The 26,122-nt window shown below is 42.6% G+C and overlaps 1 protein-coding gene across 14 annotated transcripts; it reads left to right on the top strand.

Annotated features, from left to right (window-relative positions):
- Positions 1-59: 59 nt before the first annotated feature.
- On the top strand, positions 60-25,423 carry ATP23 (ATP23 metallopeptidase and ATP synthase assembly factor homolog). 14 transcript variants are annotated; one of them, XM_042246984.1, is made up of 7 exons: positions 60-119; positions 5,744-5,906; positions 10,997-11,042; positions 11,767-11,848; positions 16,128-16,265; positions 23,097-23,180; positions 24,965-25,423. In XM_042246984.1, the coding sequence occupies exons 3-7, from the start codon at positions 11,026-11,028 to the stop codon at positions 25,166-25,168; spliced, it is 525 nt and encodes a 174-aa protein (XP_042102918.1). In that variant the 5' UTR covers positions 60-119; positions 5,744-5,906; positions 10,997-11,025; the 3' UTR covers positions 25,169-25,423. The 14 variants fall into 14 exon arrangements, with proteins under 14 accessions (XP_042102918.1, XP_042102921.1, XP_042102924.1 ...); XM_060412885.1 differs by lacking the exon at positions 60-119 and adding an exon at positions 698-812; XM_042246987.1 differs by lacking the exon at positions 5,744-5,906 and having other exon boundaries at positions 10,997-11,038.
- The last annotated feature ends 699 nt before the right edge of the window (positions 25,424-26,122 follow it).

The raw sequence follows: 26,122 nt of genomic DNA, 5'->3' as shown, positions 1-26,122 counted from the left end.
CGCCTCCGGTTTCCCTGGTAACAGCCAGCCACATCAACAAGGCTCTCATAAGTCTTCCCAGAATGCCGCGCGCCTTCGCCAATTCACTTCCGGGTGCGGAGGACTGACTCCTCCAGTCGGTGGGTTTGCATATCTTAGCGGTGTGGGGTTTCTGGGTACGGGTGTGTCATATTCCTGCAGTGGGTGGTGGAGACTGTCTTGTTGTTTCTCTGCCTTCGAAACGGATCGCTAAGGAAAGGCGAATTTCACCGAATTTTTGGTGGCCCTCGATAAGTGAATTATTATTTGCAAAAAAAGCTAGAAAGCGTTTTAAAGTTATGTGCAACTTCATTTGTTGCTGTGATATTTTAAGCAGCTTTACACAACTTCCTATAAAACAACTATTTTTGCTTTAGAAAATGAAGGCAAGCACACGCAGGCGGAAACAAAACCAAACCGCCAAATTTCCTCTTCACAGTGAGCCCAAACTAAAATGTGGAAGTTTGAAGCAGAGAAAAGTGTCTTGCCGGGCCCAGCAAGGAGAAGGGAGCTGGGGCTCAAATACCCCAAATCCCCTGAAGGATTTCAGCACAGGATTCTTTCTTTAGATTTATTATTTTATTTTTTGGCTGTGGCGGGTCTTTGTTGCTGCTCAGGGGCTTTCCCTAGTGTCAGTGGACCGGTGCTACTCTCGTGGAGCATAGGCTCTAGGCGTGAGAGCTTCAGTAGTTGCAGCTGGACGGCCTAGTTGCTCCCCTGCGTCTGGGATCTTCCTGGGACTGAACCTGTGGCCCTTGCAGTGTAAGACAGATTCTTTAGCACTGAACCACCAGGTAAGCCTGCAGTAAAGGATTTTTTAAAAGCTGGGTGAGGGAGGCTGGTTGCAGGGTACTGATTAGCTCCTGTACAATTCTCTGGTTGATACTGAGATAATAGGGCATTTTAACAGTGTTAGTCCTAAGGTGTCTATAGGATCTGGGGGCTCATGATTGTCAGATAGTTTCTCCCATTTGGTGGTGGTTTTAGTATCTGTAATTCAGGAAGTATGTATCAGATACTATTATCTTGGTATTTCAGAGAGGAGCTACAGCAGAGGTTATGGGAGAAAGGGGTCTGTCCTGGAAAGGCCCTATAGAGTCCTGCTTGGTTAAACATTCACTGGTAAACAACCACAGAAAACACTTTGGAGCAGTCTTCCAGATCCTCTCTATGCATATAATGTTTCAAGCAGTAATTTACATTGTACATGCTATTTTGTAATTTAAAAAGCGTTTGTAAACATCAGTTCAGTTCAGTCACTCAGTCGTGTCCGACTCTTTGCAACCCCATGAATCGCAGCATGCCAGGCCTCCCTGTCCATCACCAACTCCCGGAGTTCACCCAGACTCGCGTCCATCAAGTCAGTGATGCCATCCAGCCATCTCATCCTCTGTCGTCCCCTGTTCCTCCTGCCCCCAATCCCTCCCAGCATCAGAGTCTTTTCCAATGAGTCAACTCTTCGCATGAGGTGGCCAAAGTACTGGAGTTTCAGCTTTAGTATCATTCCTTCCAAAGAAATCCCAGGGTTGATCTCCTTCAGAATGGACTGGTTGGATCTCCTTGCAGTCCAAGGGACTCTCAAGAGTCTTGTCCAACACCACAGTTCAAAAGCATCAATTCTTCAGCGCTCAGCCTTCTTCACAGTCCAACTCTCACATCCATACATGACTACTGGAAAAACCATAGCCTTGACTAGACGGACCTTAGTGGGCAAAGTAATGTCTCTGCTTTTGAATATGCTATTTAGGTTGGTCATAACTTTTCTTCCAAGGAGTAAGCGTCTTTTAATTTTATGGCTGCAGTCACCATCTGCAGTGATTTTGGAGCCCCCCAAAATAAAGTCTGACACTGTTTCCATTGTTTCCCCATCTATTTCCCATGGAGTGATGGGACCAGATGCCATGATCGTTTTCTGAATGTTGAGCTTTAGGCCAACTTTTTCACTCTCCTCTTTCACTTTCATCAAGAGGCTTTTTAGTTCCTCTTCACTTTCTGCCATAAGGGTGGTGTCATCTGCATATCTGAGGTTATTGATATTTCTCCCGGCAATCTTGATTCCAGCTTGTGTTTCTTCCAGCCCAGTGTTTCTCATGATGTACTCTGCATATAAGTTAAATAAGCAGGGTGACAATATACAGCCTTGATGTACTCCTTTTCCTATTTGGAACCAGTCTGTTGTTCCATGCCCAGTTCTAACTGTTGCTTCCTGACCTGCATACAGATTTCTCAAGAGGCAGATTAGGTGGTCTGGTATTCCCATCTCTTTCAGAATTTTCCACAGTTTATTGTGATCCACACAGTGAAAGGCTTTGGCATAGTCAATAAAGCAGAAATAGATGTTCTTCTGGAACTCTCTTGCTTTTCCATGATCCAGCGGATGTTGGCAATTTGATCTCTGGTTCCTCTGCCTTTTCTAAAACCAGCTTGAACATCTGGAAGTTCATGGTTCATGTATTGCTGAAGCCTGGCTTGGAGAATTTTGAGCATTACTTTACTAGCGTGTGAGATGAGTGCAATTGTGCGGTACTTTGAGCATTCTTTTGCATTGCCTTTCTTTGGGATTGGAATGAAAACTGACCTTTTCCAGTCCTGTGGCCATTGCTGAGTTTTCCAAATTTGCTGGCATATTGAGTGCAGCACTTTCATAGCATATTTCATTTAAAAACCAACATGGTTGTATGTTTTCCATTGTATTTTTTGTTAGAACAGTTTCTATCCTTAAAAAAGTTTTTTTTTTTTTTTTTTTTTGGCTGTATTAGGTCTTAGTTGAGGCTGTGTTGGGTCTTAGTTGAGGCATGCAGGATCTCTAGTTGTGGCATGGGCTCCAGAGCATGCCAGCTTCAGTAGTTGCAGTGCTCAGGCTCAGTGGTTGCTCCAAGGCATGTAGGATCTTAGTTCCCTGACTAGGGATCAAACCCAGGTCCCTTGAGCCCACATCCCCTGCACTTCAACGTGACTTCTTTCCCTCTGGGCCACCAGATAAATACCTTTCTGTTCTTAATTGGTACTGCAATGGAGAAATGAAAATCCTTATAGTTAAATCTTAGCCTAAATTCTCATTTCTCTGCGGTAATTATTTTTCTCTTTTTAACTTAGTAATTTGTGTTTGCACTTCCTCTCTTTCAAATGCCTTCCCATTCCACTCATGTCTTTATAGTATAAATGGATGAAATTACACATATGGCATCCAAAGCCTACTCAATTTTTAAAAGTTTATTTTTCTGATTATAAAAGTAATACATACTGTAGAACATTAGGAAAATGTGGATGAATGTATATAAAAATAATCTGATATGTAGACAACTACTGATCATATTTTGGTATACAGTTTTCTAGTTTTCTCTCTGTTGCCTTCAGCAATGAGCATAAAAAAAATGTTTGGTAATATAGTAGCTGAATAGCATTTCAGAAGTTCACATTTTATAGTCTATTTCAGGCCCCATCTTCTCTATCTAGCCTTCCCTGAGAATTCCAGACTAATTACACTAACTTATAATGGTCTAGGTTCTCATGGCAAGCATACTGGGGTGGTTTGCCATTCCCTCCTCCAGAGTGAAAAAGCCAGCTTAAAACTAAATACTAAAACAACTAAAATCATGGCATCCGGCCCCATTACTTCAAGGCAAATGGAAGGGGAAAAGGTGGAAGCGGTGACAGATTTTCTCTTCTTGGGCTCTAAAATCACTGTGGATGGTGACTGCCATCCACATGAAATCAGAAGACAATTGCTTCTTGGCAGGAAAGCTATGATAAACCTAGACAGTGTGTTGAAAAGTAGAGACATCCCTCTGTTGACAAAGATCCATATAGTCAAAGCTATGGTCTTCCCAGTGGTCACATACGGTTGTGAGAGCTGTACGGTGAAGAAGGCAGAATGCCAAGGAATTGATACCTTTGAACTGTGGTGCTGGAGAAGACTCCTGAGAGTCTCTTAGACAGCAAGGAGTTCAAACCAGTTGATCTTAAAGGCAATCAATCCTGAATACTTATTGGAAGGATTGATGCTGAAGCTGAAGCTCCAGTATTTTGGTCACCTGATATGAACAGCTGACTCACTGGAAAAGACCCTGTTGCTGGGAAAGATTGAGGGAAGAAGGAAAAGAGGGCATCAGAGGATGAGATGGCTGGATGGCATCACTGATGCAAAGTCCAGGAACTTGGGCAAACTCTGGCAGATGGTGAGGGATTGGGAGGCCTGGACTGTTGCAATTCATGGGTTCGCAGAGTCTGACAACTGGACTGGTTGTTTCATAATGGTCTAGTTTTCCATATTTGTATATTTTAGTTCCCTTACTACATTAGAGCTAGTTGTGTGGTCCTGGATAAATTATCTCAGTTTTGTTGAGCCCACTTTCTTTATCTGCAAAAAAAACTGATAATATTTATTTTGCAGGGTTGTAGTAGGGATAACAAATAACCTATCTCAGCTTAATAAAAAGTAGCATTTTTCTTATAGCTTTAGCAGTCTATGTACATAGGAGGTGTTCATAATTTTATGTTTCAAATGAATGAGTAATCTGAGCATCTCAATCAATTATTTATTGAGCACCTTTGACACATAGGTACTGTTTTTATTCCTCAATATCTCTTGAATCTTTATGATTTAGATACCTTTCTTACATAAATCATATGCTCCTCTCAACCTCAAAAGTTCTCTTATGTTTCTGCTGCCATGCCTGGCACATCACAGAAGGTGCTAAATAAATGTTGAGCTGAACTGAGTAAATTTAGTGGAAAAAGGGAAACACAAGTTAGTTAAAACCTGTCAGGTATTGATGAAGCCATAATAGGTACAAAGTACTTTGTACATTGGGAGATCAGGAGAGATTAATTTTGATTAAGGTATCTGGGAATGCCTTGTGGATTAGGTAGAGTTGATCAGGACCTGGAATTTAAGGACTGAGGGTGTGTGTTTGTGTGTGTGTGTATGTGTGCATGCTCAGTTGTGTCTGACTCTTTGCGATCCACGGACTGTAGCCCACCAGACGGTATCCACAGGATTTCCCAGGCAAGAATACTGGAGTAGATTGCCATTTCCTTCTCCATAAGGACCGAAGATGAGGGCTTAAGGATGGAAGTATGAGTTAAGGCTTGGAAAGTGAAAGTGAAGTCTCTCAGTCGTGTCCGACTCTGTGACCCCGTGGACTGTAGCCTACCAAGCTCCTCTGTCCATGGGATTCTAAGGCTTGGAGGTATAAGTTGAAATGTTGTGTTTTGTTATGTTGGTGAAAAAGTTAATAGTTGATCTAAGAAAGAAATGGAAAATTTAATTTGAGACAACCTGAGGTTTATAACCTGGGAGACAATCTTTCAGAAAGCTGAGGACTGCCCCGCCCCTTAGAGGTCACAGCACAGTTACAGAAGTTTTTGAGATAAAGGGTTCTACATCAAATGAATTACTGACAGAAGGAAGGTTATCTCTCAAGGAGTTATGAAGTAGTGGGTCATCCTGACACTATACAAGATTGAGAAGGACTATAAGCTCTGGTTAATGCAGATGCACAATACACTCTAAGGGGGAGGGAAAAGGCTCGGTCTGGCAGAGAAAAAAATTATGTTTAAATTATTCTTGTCTTGCTATAAAATATTAATTTATTTCATCAATTAGAGTTATTTTTGGTGGCAAAAAAATAGGATGGGCGAATGGCCTAGATGAGGCAAAATAAAAAAGGAGTTTGGTCTTATATTTTGAGTACTGTAGCGTGACCAATCGTTATAATTGCAGTTTTCAAACGTTTCCGGGAAACAGTCCTTTCAATATTCGGGGCGTCAAGAGAGAGGTGGACCAGAGACTGCAGTTAGCCTGCTGGTGGACAAAGCAGGAAGTCGGAAGTTGACAAAAACCTTCAGGGGAAGAAGGGTATTTAATGGCCAGCACTGGTCAGGAGGTAAGGAAGGAGTGTGCACGAGGAAGCGAGGCTGCGGAACAAGGCTTGTGGGGATCGCACAAGCACTCCAAGGGACAGGGGCGAAGCCCATAAGAGGCCGGCTGCTTTCTGCGAGGGTACAGGCCTGCTCAGCCAGCTGGCGCCTGGCCCCGCCCCTCTAGGCCCGCCCAGCAACTATCGCCCCGCCCAACACTCGCCGCCCCGCCCCGTTACCGTCGCCCCGCCCCGCGCTTCTTGCCCGGCACTCCCTCTGTGTCCCGGGTTGCAGACCCCAGGCACTGAACGTCCTTGGCCCCGCCCAGAGACGGCGGCCGGCCTGGCGCCGGTTCGGCCTGGCAGAGGGAGGGCCTGGGCGGTGGGAGGGAGGTTACCTTTCCCTCTCTCACTCTCCGCCGCCCGAAGCGGGAGGAAGAAGCCGCGGCAAAGTCCGTGGGAGGCATGGCAGAAGCTCCGGATGAGCGCGAGCCGGGCTCCGTGGCAGGGGAGCAGCTGCAGCAGCAACACGTCGGGTGCCAAGTCTTCTCCGAGCGGCTGGCTCAGGGGAAGCCACAGCAAGCGTTCCTCTCCAGTTTCTTCACCAACAACCAGAAGTGCCAGCTTATGCTCTTAAAGACGTTGGCCACAAGTAGGAGCCTTGACCCGGGGGCTGGACGTCTGCGGGGTGGGGTCTGGGACCGGGCGGGCAGGGAGGGGCCTCCGTACCCCTCCGCTAGGGGGCTCCGGGTTCGGCTCAGGTGTGGCGGGGGCCGGGTTCTGGCCCCAAGGGCGAGTTAAGGCAGATTTGGCATCGTGGGGTGGGTGTGGGGGTCTGAGCCTCAGTTTCGATCAGAGAAGGCGCTGAGGCCCACTTCAGGACTACGTTTGCCTGTGGCGTGAATGAGGAGTCGGGTTAGGAGTTAGCCCTTTCCTTCACACTCTGACAGATCCTCTCATTTCATAGGTAAATTGTACATTAATATGGGGACTGGAGAGTCCAGGTGAAGCAGAGTTTTAAAGAGCTACGTTAATTAAAGCATACTTGCTGAAACCGCGCAACTCAGATGGGATTTGAACTCAGCTAAAACTCAGATTGGGACTTGAGCCCTGCAGCCTGGGACCGGAACCTGCTGTCTTTTAATTGAAATCGCACACCTGGTCTCAGGAAGTTCAGGTTCTTTATGTCTCACTGCAGTAGGAATTGAGCAGGAGGCAAAATGATAGGTAAGAAGTAGATTTATTGAGAGAGATACAAACTGCATAGACAGTGTGGGCTGTCTCAGAAGGTGGGAGGCCCTGGGAGATCCATGTACCATGGACAGAAGGTGGTCTGTCTCAGGTGGTGAGGGTGGCCTGGATATATGGGCTGGTAAGTTTTTATGGGCTGGATAATTTCATAGGCTAATGAGTGGGGGTATTATTCCAACTCTTTTGGAGACAGGGTGGGGATTTCCAGGACTGGGGCCAGAGCCCACTGTTTGGCCTTTTATGGTTAGCCTCGGAACTGCTGTGCGCTGTGTCATGTAGCATACTGATAAATTAAAATGAGCATATTATAAGGCTCAAGATCTACTGAAAGTTGGATCTTCTGCCATCTTGGGCCTAATTGGTCTAACCATTTTAGACATGTCCACAACAGCTCTGACATTCTTTAAGGGTTGTGCCCTGCGGCGTTTTGTCCTGATTCACTGCTGCTGGCAGTGCAAAGGCAGTTTTGCAGTCCTACTCTTTGTTGAAAAGGGTTCTTAACCTTCATACACAGATGGGCTTCAGAATGTGGAAACATCTGATATCGACTGCGAAACTCCTGTTTGTGTGCTCCTAAGGGCATTTTTTTCTGGGGAGAGAGTTCCTAGCCCCGTGATGTTCTGAGATGCCCATGAACCTGAAAAGGTTAAGAACCATTGCTATGGGTTACATAGGGACACCATCTGCTGACCAGTTTCTAAATCCAGGGACATTGCACTAGAGATTTCTTAACTTTTTTACAAGGCCATAGACTTCCCAAGTTTACTTTAGATACATTAAGAGCATCAAAGACAAACTTGTTTGTCCCAAAATAAGACTACTGTTTCATAGCTGGCCAGTGACAGTTCAGAAGTCAACCACTCAGTGAGTTTTCCATCCTTCTTGAGATTACCTGCATCTCCAGGAATCAGGGGAGGAGAAAGGGGAGTAGAGGGGAATGATGACATTTTATTTACTTTGCAAATAGGTATCAAATGCCTCCTAGATTCTGCTTTGGGCAAATACAGAGAGTAGTTGGGACCCTGCCTTTAAAATGTTCCAAAGTGGAATGCAGTGGGAAGGATGGGCTGCAGATTTAGATGTGGGTTTAAATTTTGATCCCTTTCCTTGTTACACATGGAAGAGTGATTTGACTCTCTGATCCTGTCTGTCTTTATCAGGGAAAGGAAAAGGGAGTTGGGAAGGGGTGAAAGTACCTCTTTTAGGGTTGTTGTGAGGAATAGGTTTTATAAGTGTAAAGTGCCAGTGTATCAGGAGCTGAATAAAGAAACTAGCTGTTCTTACAGTGGAAGAGCCAAAAAGTGGAGGAAGAGTTGAGATAGGAAGTGAGAAAGACCAGGTGCTGAACTTGAGTCCCAGTAGTAATTAACCCGCTTCAACCTTCCAAGGGGAAAGCTGCTGGAGAACCTGTTAGTGTATTAAAGCATCAACCTGCAGCTTTAAAATCCTATCCCTGGGATGAGTGTGATGAAAGAGATCAGGCCTCAAGGGAGACATTTGTTTTATTTTTCTCCAGAGCACATCCATTCTAAATACTGCAGGTCCTTCTTTGAAGAACCAAACCAATGTGGTCCCAGCATTTTTTTTTTTTTTAAAGAGGACACTAGACTTTTGAACCCATTTCAGCTCTGTAAAACTCTCAGTTGCTTCAGTAATAATGCACTTAGTATGGTGCCTGATACTTGATACACACTAAGTAGTATTTATTAATAATAATTATTTTACTGTTAACACTCTTCAAGAGGGATCAGGTTAGAAAAGCAGTAACCAGTACTTAACTTTCTCATCCAACAATACTTTTACTCACCTGTTTTTGCTTTCAGCATTTGAAAACCTTAATATCCTTTTTTTTTTTTTTTTTGGCTTATGTCACGTAATTTGCTGTGCATTTATATTCTCAGGACATCTATGTGAAAAGTTGATGTTAGAGGCACTTGGGTTCCTTATATTTTCATGTAATTTTAACAGGCTCATAGATTCTTAGAAGTGGTGGTGGGGGGCTCTGGAGTTGTCTAGGTTTTTTCACCCCCATCACTGATCAGAAACCTCTGTGCCATCAATTGACCAGAGTGTTTTAGACCTCTGTTGGAACAGGTTATCTTTGAAGCCCTTTGAGGCTACCAGGCTCTTGTATCGACTGCTGTAATTGTTGGAAAAACCCTTTCTCATGCTGAGTTGAAATGTGCTCCATGTAATGTCTGCCCTTTGGTCCTTGTTCTGCTCTCTGAACAAATGTTGGCAGAATCTATTCCCACATGACACCCCTTCAGATACTTGAAATTATTGTAGCCTTAGTTAAATCTTTTTTTTTTAAACTTTAATCTTTTTGTTTTGTATTGCTGCTGCTGCTGCTGAGTTGTTTCAGTCGTGTCCGAGGTATAGCCTATTAACAATGTTGTGATAATTTCAGATGGACAGCATAGGGACTCAGCCATACATATACATGTATCCATTCTCCTCCAAACTCCCCTCCCATCTAAGCTGGCAAGTAACAGTGAGCAGAGTTCCATGTGCTATACAGTAGGTTTTTGTTGGTTATCTATTTTAAATATAGCAGTGTGTACGTGACCTTCCCAAAGTCCCTAACTATCCCTTCCCACACCCCCACTCTGCCCCACAACCATAATTTGTTTTCTGTCTGTGAGTCTTTTTCTGTTTTGTAAGTTCACTTGTTATCGTTTCTTTTTAGATTCCATATGTAAGGGATGTCATGTGGTATTTCTCCTTCTCTGACTTACTTCACTCAGTATGACACTCTCTAGGTCCATCCATGTTGCTGCAGATGGCATTACTTCATTGTTTGGTAGCCGAGTAACACTCCACTGTGCACGTGTACCACGTCTTTATCCACTCCTCTGTCAGTGGACATTTAGGTTGCTTCCGTGTCTTGGCTCTTGTAAACAGTGCCACAGTGAACATTGGCGTGCGTGTGTCCTTTCGGAACATGGTTTTCTCCAGATGTGTACCCTGGAGTGGGATTGCAGGGTCATGTGGTAGCTCGATTTTTCGTTTTTTAGGGAACGTCTGTACTGTTCTCCATAGCGGCTGTAGCCGTTTACATTCCCATCAACAGTGCAGGCGGGTTCCCTTTTCTCCACACCCTCTCCACCATTTGTTGTTTGTGGATTTTTTGATGATAGCCATTCTGACCAGTGTGAGGTGAAATCTCATTGCAGTTTTGATTTGCATTTCCTTAATAGCTAGAGATGTTGAACCACTTTGCGTGTGCCTTTTGGCCATCTGTGTATCTTCTTTCTCCTTTCCAAATCTACAAGTCCCTTTCTTGCTTCCTGTGGAACATAGCCCCGAGCTATTCCAGTCAGCTTCTCCTGTGGAACGGCTTTGGTTGGCAGGTCCTGTTTAGAGTGTGGTACTCAGAATGGGATGCTGTGTACAGATGAGGGCAGACCGCAGTGGGGCCACTTACTGCCTTCCTCTAATCTGGATACTGTGCTGCTGTTCATTTCTGTGGCTGTGACCACGGTCATGTTGGTATATTTTGTACATATACGTTCCCTCAGTCTTTTGGTATATACTTTAACACATTGTGTTTGATCATTTAACTGAGAAACATATTTGATATTATCTAAGATGTTTGGTGGTACACTTTTTCGTATTTCTGTCAGTGTTTCATTTCATTAAAGACTTGCTTTTATGTTAATCTAAGCTTATCTTTTTGTATTCATTTTTTAATCAATTTTAAGATATTAGTATACTTAATTACTAATTAGTATTGCTTAAAATTAGATATTAGTATTACTTCACTGAGATTTGAGAGGTATTTTTTTCTTTTATAATATTTGGATAATTTAATTGCTGCTGTTTTTTTCCAATTACCATATGTAATTGAATCAATCTCTTTCTAGATCCATATGTCAAACTTCTACTTGATGCCATGAAGCATTCAGGTTGGTAAGTAAATTTTTTTTAAGTGCTACTCTATATTCTGACTGCTGAAAACAAACCGCCCCTTTCTCCCCCATCCCCCCAAAACTGGAACTACTTCAGATTTTTCACTTCAGGCCGCAAAGCCGTTTCCACATGGTAGGTGGTGGTGGTGGTGGTGGTTGGCCGCATTCTCTCCAGGCAGGCCTTGTTCTCTCCAGACCTCTTCTGCCCTAACTCCACATCTCTGGCTCCACCATTCACCTCAGGTATTTAGTAAAGACAATACTTACAATCTTTATCGTAACTAATTACCAAACCTGGTTTTTCCACTATGCCAGTCTCAGCATTATCCTTAATAGAGAAGAAGTCTCAGTTTGTTATGCATACAGTAGCCTTCCAGGTATCGTGCAACTTTGAGGAGATCGGAAACAGTGGCTTCTGAGCTCCCCTTCTTAACATTCTGGCCCGAGGGCAGAAACTCCAGCATATTTCCAGTGTGGTCTTCATTAGTCGAGCCAATGCTTTATGGACTCACGGCATAGCGTTTGAACTGGGATTGATTTTGCAGACAGTCTCCTTATTTTACAGATGAGAGAACTAAGAAGTGCTGAGGGTGTTCAGTTGCTTTCCCAAGGTGTCCCGTGTGGCAGTGGTGGAGATGTGGGTGACCCGGGTCTCCTGGCCCAGGGCTGTGCCCCATGGGCGCTGCTGCTGGACGTTGTCTCTTTAATCCATTCTTGCCTTCTAGTGCTGTTAACAAAGACAGACACTTTTCTTGTGAAGATTGTAATGGAAATGTCAGTGGAGGTTTTGACGCTTCAGTGTCTCAGGTAGGCGTTTTACCGAGTTGTTTTCCTTCCTCCAGTTCTCCTCATGTTTGCTGAGTGCCTTCCACATGCCAGGCATTCTACTTAGTAGACTTTGTGCAGGATTGAAAAAAAATGAGGTAGTCGCGATTCTGACCCTTAAGGTGCTCACACCTCACAGGGGAGACAAGACGTGAATGCAGACAAAGATAGAATTTGAGGCAGGTTAAATTCTTGGAGGTGGGTGTGGTTACCATAGGGGATATTGTGCTGTTCAGCTGCTATATGGTGGGAGGCTTTGAATGTCAGCATAAAGAATTTCATCTTTACACAGTGGGAAGTGATGCATCTTTGAGAATTTTTGACGAGAGTGAGTTTTCTCATCTGTAGTATATGGGTAGTGATTGTATTTATCTCACAGATATGATTATGAGAATTAAATGAGATTTCTCTTGTAAATTACACTCAAGTCAACACATGTTAGTTTCAAGTCAGTGGGGGGTTCTGACAGAGTTTTGAGGTGGTAGATAGATACGTCATGTGATGAGGGTAGATAAAAGTGTTGTACGTCACTGATTCCATCATGAGTATGTAACACACATTTAACTACGTTTAATTGTTTCCTGCTAGGGACGTTATATGTTTTTTGGTTATTTATAGCTGTTTCAGGGAAATCATGGGAAAGAGCAACATAGCAGAGGGGTGAGGTGTCTGAGTTTTGGAGTCAGATAGACTTTGAGTTCAAATCCTTATTCCCCTGCTTATTAGCTGTGGGACTTGGGCAAGTTATTAATTTTATTCTCTGTTTCCTCATTTGTAAATTAAAAAATTATTAATTTATTTTAATTGGAGGCTAATTACTTTACAATATTGTAGTGGGTTTTGCCATACACTGACATGAATCAGCCATGGGTGTACATGTGTTCCCCATCCTGAACCCCCCCTCCCACCTCCCTCTCCATCCCAATCCCTCAGGGTCAACCCAGTGCACCAGCCCTGAGCACCCTGTATCATGCATCGAACCTGGGCTGGCGATCTGTTTCACACATGATGATATACATGATTCATTGCTATTCTCTCAAATCATCCCACCCTCACCTTCTCCCACAGAGTCCAAAAGACTGTTCTTTACATCTGTGTGTCTTTTGCTGTCTCGCATATAGGGTCATCATTACCATCTTTCTAAATTCCATATATATGCGTCAGTATACTGTATTGGTGTTTTTCTTTCTGACTTACTTCACTCTGTATAATAGACTCCAGTTTCATCCACCTCTTTAGAACTCATTCAAATGCATTCTTTTTAATGGCTGAGTAATATTCCATTGTGTATATGTACCACAGCTTTCTTATCCCTTCCTCATTTGTAAATTGATAACTGTAACACCTATAGCTCTCCAGGTGGGTCCATTCCCTTTTGGGGTTAAATAGAGTGCACATTTCGAATCTTCATCATATTTCTCAGCAGTGTTATATACAGTTGGGAACTCTTTTCTTTTTAATTAAAATTTTTGTTGTGAAGTATCTCATTCATACAGAAGAATAACAAACCTATATGTATGCTTTAAGTCATAATAATAAAATTAACATCTGTATAACTACCACACAGATTTGAGAAGTAAAACCCTTCTGGGACTTTAGAAGCCTGTATGCCCCTTCTTGGATCATAGCCCCCGTTCCTTATTTTTGACTTTCGTAATAATCATGCCCTGCTTATCTGAATGGTTTTAACATCTATGTATACAGTCAAACATTGTGTTATGTAGTTGCCTGCTTTTAAAAAAGTTTTAAAAAGATTTACCTATTTGGCTGAACCAGGTCTTAGTTGTGGTAAGTGAGATCTTTTATCTTCATTGCAAAATGTGGGATCTTTAGTTACAGCATGTAAAACCTTTGGCTGTGGGGTGTGGGATCTAGTTCCCTGACCAGGAATCGAACCCCAGACCCCTGCACTGGGAGCGTGGAGTCTTAGCCACTGGACCACCAGGAAAGTCCTTTGTTGCCTGCTTTTAACCTTTATATATACTTGGGGTCGTATATAATACTCTGTCATTTTATGAAATTATACAGGATATAGTCCTCTGTAACTTAATTCTTTTGTACAACGTTGTGAGATTCTTCTGTCTTGTATGCATCCCTGGTTTATTTAGTGTCACTGTTGTATATATTATTCCACTGTATGTCTGTAGTAGAGTTTACTCTCTCTAATGTCATTTCCAACTGTATTATTATAAGCAATGCTGCTGTGAATTCTTCACCTTCTCTCCTGAAGCACACAGGCAGGAGTTGCCATAGGGTCTCTGCCTAGAGTGGATTGCTGGCTCGTATCTCATGCATTCACTTGACTTGAACAGCTAACGCCACTTGCTTGCCATGGTTTCCGGTATGCAGCACTCCTGCAGTTGCTCCTTTGGTAGCTCAGCTTCCTGTATCAGCCCTTCAATGTTGAAGTCCCTTAATCCAGAGTGTTACAGCCCCTTCTTTTCTATCTGGCACTCTGCCAAGGTGATCTAATTTGTTTTGCTAGGTCAGAACTCTGTCTTGAGCTCCACATCCGTAGAGCCAAGTGTTCACTGCACAGCTACACTTGGAAGTTTTAAAGGCATCTCAGACCTGACATGTCCAAATCCAAATTGATGATTTTTTACCATCCTCCATCTCCACCCAACTTGGTCTTCTAGTTTTGCATATCTCAGTGAATGGTACCACCATCCATCCTATTACCCAAGCTAGAACTTTAGGGATCATCCTTGATACCTCTATTCCCTTCTCATTTTCTATCCAGCACCAAATTTTGTGCAATCTACCTCCTAAATACCTTTTAGGCTTCTACCACCCTAGCTTGGGCACTATTATCTCTTGCCTGCTGCTGCTGCTGCTGCTAAGTCGCTTCAGTCGTGTCCGACTCTGCGATCCCATAGATGGCAGCCCACCAGGCTCCCCCTGTCCCCAGGATTCTCCAGGCAAGAACACTGGAGTGGGTTGCCATTTCCTTCTCCAATGCCTAGAATACTTTATTCTCATTCAGTTAGTCTCTCTGCATCCAGTTTGAATCATCTTATGCCTGTTTTTCCAATTGTGGTCAAAAGAATGAAAGCAAAATAAAACACCCCCTGTTTCACTGTTCCCTTTCAGTGACTTCCCATTGCTGTCAGGATAAAGAGTGACTTGGCCCTGATGACCTCACCAGCCCTACCTCATGCCTACCACCTCCAGCTTTGTGCTTCAGTCCTATGGGCCTACCTTCACCTTTTCAAACATTCTTGTCCTTCAACCCTCCCCCTCCCCTTTGCATGTATTATTCTCTCTCTGGAATGCTCCCTTCCCCTCTCCTCCAATCTGGCTCCTGTTCATCCATCCATTAGATCCCAGTTTTAACATTCCTTCTGCACAGAACCATTTCCCAACTCTGCAGATCAGGTCTGGTACTCCATTGTATGTACTCATAACAACTGTTATTGCATGTGCTCAAACATTTTGGTAAATATTTGATTAATTTCTATCTCCATTTGTAGACTGTAAATCTAATAGGTCTTGATAAACATTAGTTGAATAAATGAATGTTGAATGAATGTATATAAAATACCTGGGACATGTCCCAGTGTCTGGCACATAGTAAGTATGGAGTAAGTAGAAACTATTATTATTAGGACCCCTCATGTCTTTGTTATTCTTATAGGGTCTTCCTGTAAAGTGTGCTGTTGGCTTTTTGCACTTCTTTCTGAAGGTCTTTCTGAGGACTTTTCCTGGCAATTCTAGTAGAATGGGACAGTGTGGTCATGCATTGTTGATTCATTGCTCGTTCAGAAACTTGATAAGAAGCATTTTACATATATTCTCATTTAATTCTCACAGTTCTATGAGGTAGGTAATGTAAGTCATCTCCTTTTGATAGTTGAGGAAACTGAGGCACAGAAAGCTTAAGAAACTTGCCCAAGGTCACTGACTTAGTAAGGAGTGGGGCTGGAATTTGAATCTCTGGTTCATTCCAAGGTCCACAGTTAAATATTATTAAGAGTCCAAGACAGGCTGGTGCATTCCACCCAGCGAGGATGGTATGTGAATAAATGTCCTTACACTAAGTGCTGTGCAGTCCAAGGAGAGGAGAGCCCTTGGGGAAGCCTTCCTGGCATGTATGGAGAAGACTGGGCCTTGATGGTGGGGTGGGTGTGGTCTCGATAGAGAAGAGTAGGTGAGGCTTTCCATGCAGTGAGCCCCCTCAGGTGAGAGTGAAGGTGGAATCTTATGAAATGAGAGTAGCTCTTGGAAATAACTGACCTTCTCTCATTTTGGTGCCTCTTAGATTGTTCTGTGCCAGAATAATATCCGTAATCAGGCCCATATGAACAGAGTGGTCACCCACGAGCTCATTCACGCGTTTGATCATTGTCGTGCTCACGTCAATTGGTTCACCAATGTCAGACATTTGGCCTGCTCTGAGGTAAGTTTTATTGTAGAAGATACTTTCCCCCCACCCTGAACATTGTGTGTTTGAACATTTTATTCAAGTATGATTTATTTAAACATATTTGTTTTCTTGTCATAATGCCATGTTAGTCTTTGATTTCCATTTTTAACTACTGAATACAATTTTTGTCTTAAATATAACGTTTAAATCCTAATAATAGTGATTTGACTATTATATGACTAATTATAATATAAAAAAACAATTTTTCCTATGGAATAAACATTTCCTATGTCATAAAATTTATATAAACATTTACTGGGGGCTGTGTACCTAACACTGTTCTGTTTGTGGATTCTTATTTAATCTTCACAACAATCCCTTGAGGTGTAGATACTGTTATTCCCATTTTATTTGGTGAAAAGTGAGGCAGTTGTTTAGATACCATGGTTAGTAAGTGGCAGAGGCAAGATTACAGTCAAAGTTCTTGATGGGTTTGCTGTGCTGCCTTCCACAGGTAAAGTTGCTAGCTTTCTCTAGAATAAAACAGTTCATTTCAAAAATGCAGCATCAGTTCAGTTCAGTCAATCATGTCCGATTCTTTGTGACCCCATGGACTGCAGCACACCAGGCTTCCCTGTCCATTACCAACTCCGGGAGCTTACTCAAACTCATGTCCATCGAGTTGGTGATGCCATCCAACCATCTCATCCTCTGTCATCCCCTTCTCCTCCCGCCTTCAATCTTTCCCAGTATCAGGGTCTTTACCAATGAGTCAGTTTTTCACATCAGGTCGCCAAAGTATTGGAGCTTCAGCTTCAGCATCAGTACTTTGAATGAATATTCAGGACTGATTCCCTTTATGATAGACTGGTTGGATCTCTGCAGTCCAAGGGACCCTCAAGAGTCTTTTCCAACACCACAGTTCAAAAGCGTCAATTCTTTGGTACTCTGCTTTCTGTATAGTGCAACTCTCACATCCATACATGACTGTTGGAAAAACCATGGCTTTGACTAGATGGACCTTTCGTTAGCAAAAGTAATGTCTCTGCTTTTTAATATGCTGTCTAGGTTAGTCATAGCTTTTCTTCCAAGGAGCAAGTGTCTTTTAATTTTATGGCTTCAGTCACCATCTGTAGTGATTTTGGAGCCCCCAAAATAAAGTCTGTCACTGTTTCTATTGTTGTCCCATGAATTTGCCATGAAGTGATGGGACCAGAGGCCATGATCTTAGTTTTCTGAATGATGAATTCTAAGCCAACTTTTTCACTCTCCTCTTTCACTTTCATCAAGAGGCTCTTTAATTCTTCTTCGCTTTCTGCCATAAGGGTGGTGTCATCTGCATATCTGAGGTTACTGATATTTCGCACGGCAATCTTGATTCCAGGTTGTGCTTCATCCAGCCCAGCATTTCGCATGATGTACTCTGCATATAAGTTAAATAAGCAGGGTGACAATATACAGGCTTGATGTACTCCTTTCTCAATTTGGAACCAGTCTTTTGTTCCATGTCCAGTTCTCAGTGTTGCTTCTTGACCTGCATACAGATGTCTCAGGAGGCAGGTCAGATGGTCTGGTATTCCCATCTCTTTCAGAATTTTCCACAGTTTGTTGTGATCTATACAGTCAAAGGTTTTGATGTAGTCAGTAAAGCAGAAGTAGATGTTTTTCTGGAACTCTCTTGCTTTTTCTGTGATCCAATGAATGTTGGCAATTTGATCTCTGGTTCCTCTGCCTTTTCTGAATCCAGCTTGAACATCTGGAAGTTCAGGGTTCATGTACTTTTGAAGCCTGGGTTGGAGGATTTTGAGCATTACTTTGCTAGTGTGTGAGATGAGTGCAATTGTGCAGTACTTTGAGCATTCTTTGGCATTGGCTTTCTTTGGGATTGGAATGAAAACTGACCTTTTCCAGTCCTGTGGCCACTGCTGAGTTTTCCAAATTTGCTGGCATATTGAGTGTAGCAGTTTCACAGCATCATCTTTTAGGATTTGAAATAGCTCAACTGGAATTCCATCACCTCCACTAGCTTTGTTCGTAGTGATGCTTCCTTAGGCCCACTTGACTTTGCATTTCAGGATGTCTGGCTCTAGGTGAGTGATCACACCATCATTGGTATCTGGGTCATGAAGATCTTTTTTCTATAGTTCTTCTCTGTATTCTTGCCACTTCTTAAATCTGCTTCTGTTAGGTCCGTACCATTTCAGTCTTTTATTGTGCCCATCTTTGCATGAAATGTTCCTTTGGTATGTCTAATTTTCTTGAAGAGATCTCTAGTCTTTCCCATTCTATTGTTTTCCTCTGTTTCTTTGCATTGATCACTGAGGAAGGCTTTCTTATGTCTCCTTTCCATTCTTTGGAACTCTGCATTGAAATGGGTATATCTTTCCTTTTCTCCTTTGCCTTTAGCTTCTCTTCCTTTCTCAGCTATTTGTAAGGCCTCCTCAGACAACCATTTTGCCTTTTGGCATTTCTTTTCCTTGGGGATGGTCTTGATCACTGCCTCCTGTACAATGTCACGAACCTCTGTCCGCAGTTCTTCAGGTACTCTGTCTATCAGATCCAATCCCTTGAATCTATTTCTCACTTCCACTGTATAGGGATTTGGTTTATGTGAATGGTCTAGTGGTTTTTCCTACTTTCTTCAATTTAAGTCTGAATTTGGCAATAAGGAGTTCATGATCTGAGCCACAGTCAGCTCCTGGTCTTGTTTTTGCTGATTGCATAGAGCTTCTCCATCTTTGGCTGCAAAGAATATAATCAGTCTGATTTCGGTGTTGACCATCTGGTGATGTCCATGTGTAGAGTCTTCTCTTGTGTTGCTGGAATAGGGTGTGTTCTCTTGGCAAAACTCGATTAGCCTTTGCCCTATCTCATTCAGTACTCCAAGGCTAAATTTGCCTGTTACTCCAGGTGTCTCTTGACTTCCTACTTTTGCATTTCAGTCCCCTATAATGAAAAGGACATTTTTTGGGGGTGTTAGTTCTAGAAGGTCTTGTAGGTCTTCATAGAACTGTTCAACTTCAGCTTCTTTGGCATTACTTACTGGTTGGGGCATAGACTTGGATTACAGTGATATTGAGTGGTTTGCCTTGGAAATGAACAGAGATTATTCGAGACTGCACCAAAATACTGCATTTCTTCTGTTGACTATAAAAGCTACTCCATTTCTTCTAAGGGATTCTTGCCCACAGTAGTATATATAATGGTCATCTGAGTTAAATTTACCCATTCCAGTCCATTTTAGTTCACTGATTCCTAAAATGTCAATGTTCACTCATGCTATCTCCTATTTGACTACTTCCAATTTACCTTGATTCATGGACCTAACATTCCAGGTTCCTATGCAATATTGTTCTTTACAGCATTAGACTTTACTTACATCACCAATCACATCCACAACTGGGTGGTGTTTTTCTTTGGCTCCATCTCTTCATTCTTTCTGGAGTTATTTCTCCACTGTTCTCTCCTAGCATAGGGGCACCTGCCTACCCAGGGAGTTTGTGTTTCAGTGTCCTATCTTTTTGCCTATCTTTGCCTATCTTTGATGGCAGAGTAGAAGGATATGGACTCATCTTCTGTGAGAACTCCAAAATTACAACTCGCTGCTGAACAACTGTCGACATGAGAATGCCCACCAAAAAATATACCCCATGTCCAAGGGCAAAGGAGAAGCCCCAGCAAGATGGTAGGAGGGGCCAAATTGCGTTTAGAATCAAACCCCATACCTGCCAGAGACACTCGGTGGTCTCAAACAAAACCTTGTGCACACCAGGAGACTCTACAGAGACTGAGCCAGACCTGCCCCTGAGTGTTTGCATGTCTTTGCTTGGAAACCTGCCTTTCTTCAAGATTCATGTCAATCATTTTATGGCCCGGGTGAACTCACCTTGTGCCAGTATTATCTCAAAATGCATGTTGTGGGTGAAGGGCCTGGTGCCAATCTCTGAGTTTTGAGACATTTCCTTTCTCTCATCTACAGCCTGCTAGTAGCTATATAGGATTCCCTGGTGGCTCAGATGGTGAAGAGTCTGCCTGCAATTCGGGAGACCTGGGTTTGATCCCTGGGTTGGGAAGATCCCCTGGAGAAGGAAATGGCAATCCACTCCAGTATTCTTGCCTGGAAAATCCCATGGACAGAGGAACCTGGCAGGCTACAGTCCGTGGGGTCGCAGAGTCAGACACGACTGAGCAACTTCACTTTCAAGATGATATTAAATGTTTGAGTATGTCCTGTGGAGGTGCAGGTCAGCAGTGGCCTGCCGCTGGGGCAGGGGCTCTGGGTACAGCAGCTGGGGGTATGGCATAAGCCCTCTTGGAGGAGGTTGCCATTAACCCCACCATAGAGCCGCCAGGACTTACACAGGACTGGGGAAACAGACTCTTGGTGGGTACAAACAAAACTTTGTGTGCACCAGGACCCAGGAGAAAGGAGCAGTGACCCCACAAGAGACTGACCCAGACTTGCCCGTGAGTGTCCAGGAGTCTCTGGTGGAGGTGTGGGTTGGCGGTGGCCTGGAACAAGGTCCACGGGACTGAGTGCAGCAGTGCCTTATGCGTGCACAGGACCTTTTGAAGGAGGTTGCCATTATCTTCATTACCTCCGCTATAGTTTTGGCCTCAGGTCAAACAACAGGGAGGGGACACAGCCCCGCCCATCAACAGAAAATTAGATTAAAGGTTTTCTGAGCATGACCCCGCCCATCAGAAGAAGACCCAGTTTCCCCTCAATCAGTCTCTCCCATCAGGAAGCTTCCATAAGCCTCTTATCCTTATCCATCTGGGGACAGACAGAATGAAAACCACAATCACAGAAAACTGATCAAACTGATCACATGGACCACAACCTTCTCTAGTTCAATGAAACCATGAGCCATGCTGTGTTAGGCCGCCCAAGGTAGATGGGTCAAGGTGGAGAGTTCTGACAAAACATGGTTCACTGGAGAAGGGAATGGCAAACCACTTTCAGTATTCTTGCCTTGAGAACCCCATGAACAGTATGAAAAATACAATATAGGAAGATATTTATTATTATCTTCCTATGTTGATTGGATTGCTTTCAGAAATACATATATATATATGCTCCTAGAAAGACATTTGTATTTCATACTTGCATTTCATTAATTGAAGAGTGCAATGTGCTGAGAAGCTTAAAAAATTTAACATAAATTTCAAGCTTATATTTCATAACTTAGATTATTTTTTCTTTCCCTTGAAATTAATAAGCAGCCTCACTGCATCTGATTATAACTCATATAATTTGGAAAAAAGACTGAAACCTGAGCTTTTGAATATTTCTCTCTCTTGGGTGTTACAAGAATTAATGCCTGTTAGCTAGTTAAAGTGTGTTAAGTGCTTTGAGCTCCTCAGAGGAATGAAGCTATGTTATTATAGGAGCATCAAGAAGTGGGCCATCTGATTGAAGTGAATGAGCAAAATTGTGGCCAGGCTGGCTATAGAATGTGGGTAGTTCCACAACTCTTTCACATATTAAAGCTGCTTTTCAGAGTAGGAAATGGGAACCCACTCTAGTATTCTTACCTGGAAAATTCCATGGACAGAGGAGCCTGGCGGACTCCAGTCCATGGGGTTGCAAAGAGTCGGAAAACACGACTGAGCACATCCACAAAGCTGCATCTTACCTTAAAGATACAGCAAATTGGAAAATGCGTGCTGACCTCAGGCTGTCATATTCGTAGCATGACCAGTTTGGAGTGTTCTTGGTTCCTGTACCCATTAACTTTTCACAGGCCAATTGAGGCCTTGGAGGAAGGTCATGAACTTACATGGGTTTAGGGAAGGTCCAGGAGAGTTTCAGTGATTTGGGCTAGGAGGACTGGGAGGTTTGTGCGCCTGAGTGTCTTAGGTACTGTTCTGTTTTATGCGCATATTAAAAATCAGTTTGTAGGTCTTTGGAAGAATTCTTTCTTGAAGTCCTTTTGGTAATTTCTAGAAGTGAGAACAGAGTATCTGTAAAGATTGTAGAGGGCAGAATCTTTAACTCAGAAGTCCAGCTCTGACTTTCGGTTGCAAAAGAAATTAGTTCTGTCATTAACGCCCCAGAGAAACATTTTCAAAATTCCTTTTGAATAGGTGATATTTTGTAGCTTAGCTCATAGATGTCTGGCCTTTTTTAAAAACATGCTTTTCTGAATTCAGTAGTTGTTTGTTTATTTATTGGTTGTGCTGGATCTTCGTTGCCATGCCGTCTTTTCTCTAGCTGCAGCCAGCAGGGGCTAAACTCTGCTTGCGGTGTACCAGCTTCTCATTGTGGTGGCTTCTCTTGTTGCAGAGCATGGGCCTCGGTAGTTATGGCACAAGGGCTTGGTAGTTACGGTTCCTGGACTCTAGAGCACAGGCTCAGTAATTGTGGCGCGTGGGATTAGTTGCTCCACGGCATGTGGGATCTTCTTGGACAAGAGATTGAACCCATGTCTCCTGTATTGGCAGCAGATTCTTTAGCACTCACCCACCAGAGAAGCCCTTTGCTCTTTTTCTTAACTTAAGAACTTCTTAAGTCAACAGTGAAGTGAAGTTGCTCAGTCGTGTCCGACTCTTTGCGACCCCATGGACTGTAGCCCACCAGTCTCCTCAGTCCATGGAATTTTCCAGGCAAGATTACTGGAGTGGGTTGCCATTTCCTTCTCCAGCAGATCTTCCCAACCCAGGGATCGAACCCGGGTCTTCCACACGGCAGGCAGACGCTTTACTGTCTGAGCCACCAGTTGAAAAAATCTCACAGATACTCTGTCCTCAGAAAATTATGCCAATTTTATATTCTTTTATAATAAAAAAAAATCAGCTGATATAAAGGTATAGAGCACAAGTGCTTACTTTCTTTTTGTCTGCCTTCTGTCTTTGTGATAGGTTCGAGCTGCTAACCTGAGTGGAGACTGCTCACTTTTAAATGAAATATTCAGGTTGCATTTTGGATTAAAACAACACCATCAGGTAAAAACTAACACATGAAATCGCGTAACTGTCAAGAGTGCTATGAGTGGAAATAATGAATAGAGAAATGAGAAGTACATTTAGTATTTGAAATGTGAAAGAACTGTTATTTGAAAAGAATACAACATGTATATCACTTAAACCAATAGAGGGAATTCAGTTATGTTTTATAATTAAGGGCAAGCTCTGTGACTGGGAGATTTTCACAGTGAAAAGAGCTATGATATCGCGCATGGGATCATTTTGGATGGGGGTAGATAATGAATGGAGATGAAATCACATCCTGTCTTCTATTCTAACAGTCCTGAACTTCTGTTTCAAACTATCATTGTTCTTAAAAAAGTAATGCCTGTCAGAACAGAGACTGCAGCGCAGCTCGGGGTGTATTAGCGCTCCTTTATCAAGGCTGTGTGATGTGACAGCAAAGCTCTGCATCGGCACAGACTTAACTATGAAGAGCTGCGCTGAGAGGTTTTGTGAACAAAACAAAATGAAAACTATAGGCAAGATCAGTCCTGCTGGAAAGCTTTTAACATCACCGATGAATGGACCCGGGGAGAGGAAATTTAGAACTGATGGACTGGTGAAGAATGTGAGCAGTTCTTCCCACAGCAACCAAGAGGCTCTGTGTCCACACTGAGGAGAAGGGCTGGTCAGAGCTTTTCTGTGGGAAGAGGTTGCTGGGCCAGTTTGTGACGTACATGGGCATCAGGGTAGCAGTTTCAACCAGATGTAGAAAGGACAGGCTTGGAACAACAACAGGAAGGTCCTTGGTGGAGTAACTCAACTCAGCTCTGGGGAGGAAGGTGGAATGTCACAGTGAACTAAGAGAAACTGTGAACTCAGGGAATGGAAGTCAGAAGGCAAACCTGGGACCTGGGAAGGGTGACTGCGCAGATAAGGCTGTTACGCTTTCAGCCTGTGCCAGCTCCACTTGGTGATGTGCCGCTGACTTGTCCTGAGCCACATGGCGTCTGTGCCCTCCAATCCCTGCTCTTCTGGTGAAGTCAGCCCAGGCAGCATTTGAATGGGCCGTGTGTTCTGGCTCTCAGTGGAAAGAGTGGAGGCAGGGTGCACTCAGCACATCCCCAAGAAGAGGCTGATGCACATAAGGCATGTCCTCCGGGGCCAAGAGTCTTTGAAAGAAAGCTCTCCTCTTTTTACCTTGGGTTGGAAGTAGCGGTGGATGAATACAGCGGGCGATAGGATGGAGATAAGTGGAGGCAGTGGGAGAAGAGTCCTAGCTTTTGTATAGCAGGTGCCCAAGAAAAAAACTTGCTTGATTTTTTTTTTTTTTCCCCTGAAAAATTAGAAAACCTTCAAATTTTGTGTGTGGTTTCCTGTTGTCTCCAGGGGAGATGCCCCTCTCAAAGGAAGTTATCCAGCAATGGTCAGCTATGAAAAATTGAGAGAGAGAGAGGCACAGCAGTATATTTCAGATTTATTCAAGTTAAAAAAATTCAACCAGAACTTTATTTATAGACTTTTACAATGATTTTTCAAATTGGGAGTTACTGTTTAGCAGATATTGCCTAGAACTTATCATCATTGGGAAAGATAAGAAGAAGGGAAGAGAGGAAGAGATCTTTCTTATACCTAAATAATTTTAGATTGAGCTAAACATGCTCCATAATTGCATCTTTATTTTTTGGACTGATCGAAATGAATAAAATAACATGAGAGAAAATTAATTTTGACCGTGGTTCGGACCTTTTGTGAAGTGTTGCTATTTCATGAGTAAATTTTCATATAAGATTAACACTATATACTTTCTTGCTCCTTAGACTTGTGTGCGAGACAGAGCCATTCGTTCTATCCTGGCTGTTAGGAACATTAGCAAAGAAGTAGCTCAGAAAGCTGTTGATGAAGTTTTTGAGTCTTGTTTCAATGACCATGAACCTTTTGGAAGGATCCCTCATAATAAGACCTATGCAAAATATGCTCATAGAGACTTTCAAAACCGGGATCGATACTACTCAAATATATGAAGACAATGATATTTTATACTATAGAGCTTCAGTGATCATGAAGAAAGTATGGTTCCTAAGCGGACAAACATAAACGATCAATTAAATACAGGGAAGACACAGAAGATGCTGATTCTAACATCAGAAAAAGTAACTGTGGTGAGAAATGAAATTGCCTTAAATGCAAAGGCAAACACTGTATCTTTGTAGCTTTGGATCTTCATTTACCAGTTGGTAAATAAAGCAAATAAATTGTTAATTTAAAATTTTCTACAATATACTTGTTATTACTTGTGTTTTGTTTTTATGATAGTTATTTGTTTTTATTATATGTGATTATTTTAATACTTGATTATGGAACCTGTGAAGTATGCCCTTGTATGATGTGTATTTCTTCTTTGGAAAAATGTCTTCAGATCCTCCACCCATTTTTAAATCAGGTTGTTTGTTTTTTGATGTTGAGTTGTATGAGTTTTTGTATATTTTCAAAGTAACCCCTTATCAGATATTGTTTGCAAATATCTTCTGCCATTTAGCAGGTGACCTTTTCATGTTGTTGATGGTTTCCTTTGCTATGCAAAGCCTTTTTAGTTTGATGTCCCTTTTGTTTATTTTTGCTGTTCTTTTGCTTGTCTGAGGAAACATATCAAAACAAAAATTACTAAGGGTGATGACAAAGAGTTTACTGCCTATGTTTTCTTCTAGAAGTTTTCTGGTTTCAGGTCTTACTTTTAAGTCTTTAATTCATTTTGAATTTACTTTTGTGCATTGTGTGAGAAAATAGTCCAGGTTGATTTTTTTTTTTTTTTTTGTATGTAGTTGTTCAGTTTTCCCAGTACCATTTATTGCAGAGACTGTCTTTTCCTCAATGTATATTCTTGATTCCTTTGTCATAGGTTAGTTGCCTATATAAGTGTGGGTTCATTGCTGGGCTCTATTCTGTTCCATTAATCTGTGTCCAGTTTTGTGCCAGTG

The sequence above is a fragment of the Ovis aries genome, chromosome 3 (genome assembly GCF_016772045.2).
Source record: "Ovis aries strain OAR_USU_Benz2616 breed Rambouillet chromosome 3, ARS-UI_Ramb_v3.0, whole genome shotgun sequence".
NCBI lineage: Eukaryota > Metazoa > Chordata > Mammalia > Artiodactyla > Bovidae > Ovis > Ovis aries.
This window is presented reverse-complemented; position numbering and strand designations above follow the sequence as displayed.

Excerpts from the sequence above, each read along its gene's own strand:
- ATP23 (XM_027967501.3), top strand. The coding sequence starts at position 6,345 with ATGGCAGAAGCTCCGGATGAGCGCGAGCCGGGCTCCGTGGCAGGGGAG. Across the intron at positions 11,043-11,766 it reads GCCATGAAGCATTCAGGTTG|TGCTGTTAACAAAGACAGAC; the intron begins GTAAGTAAATTT and ends CTTGCCTTCTAG. Across the intron at positions 23,181-24,964 it reads GATTAAAACAACACCATCAG|ACTTGTGTGCGAGACAGAGC; the intron begins GTAAAAACTAAC and ends CTTGCTCCTTAG.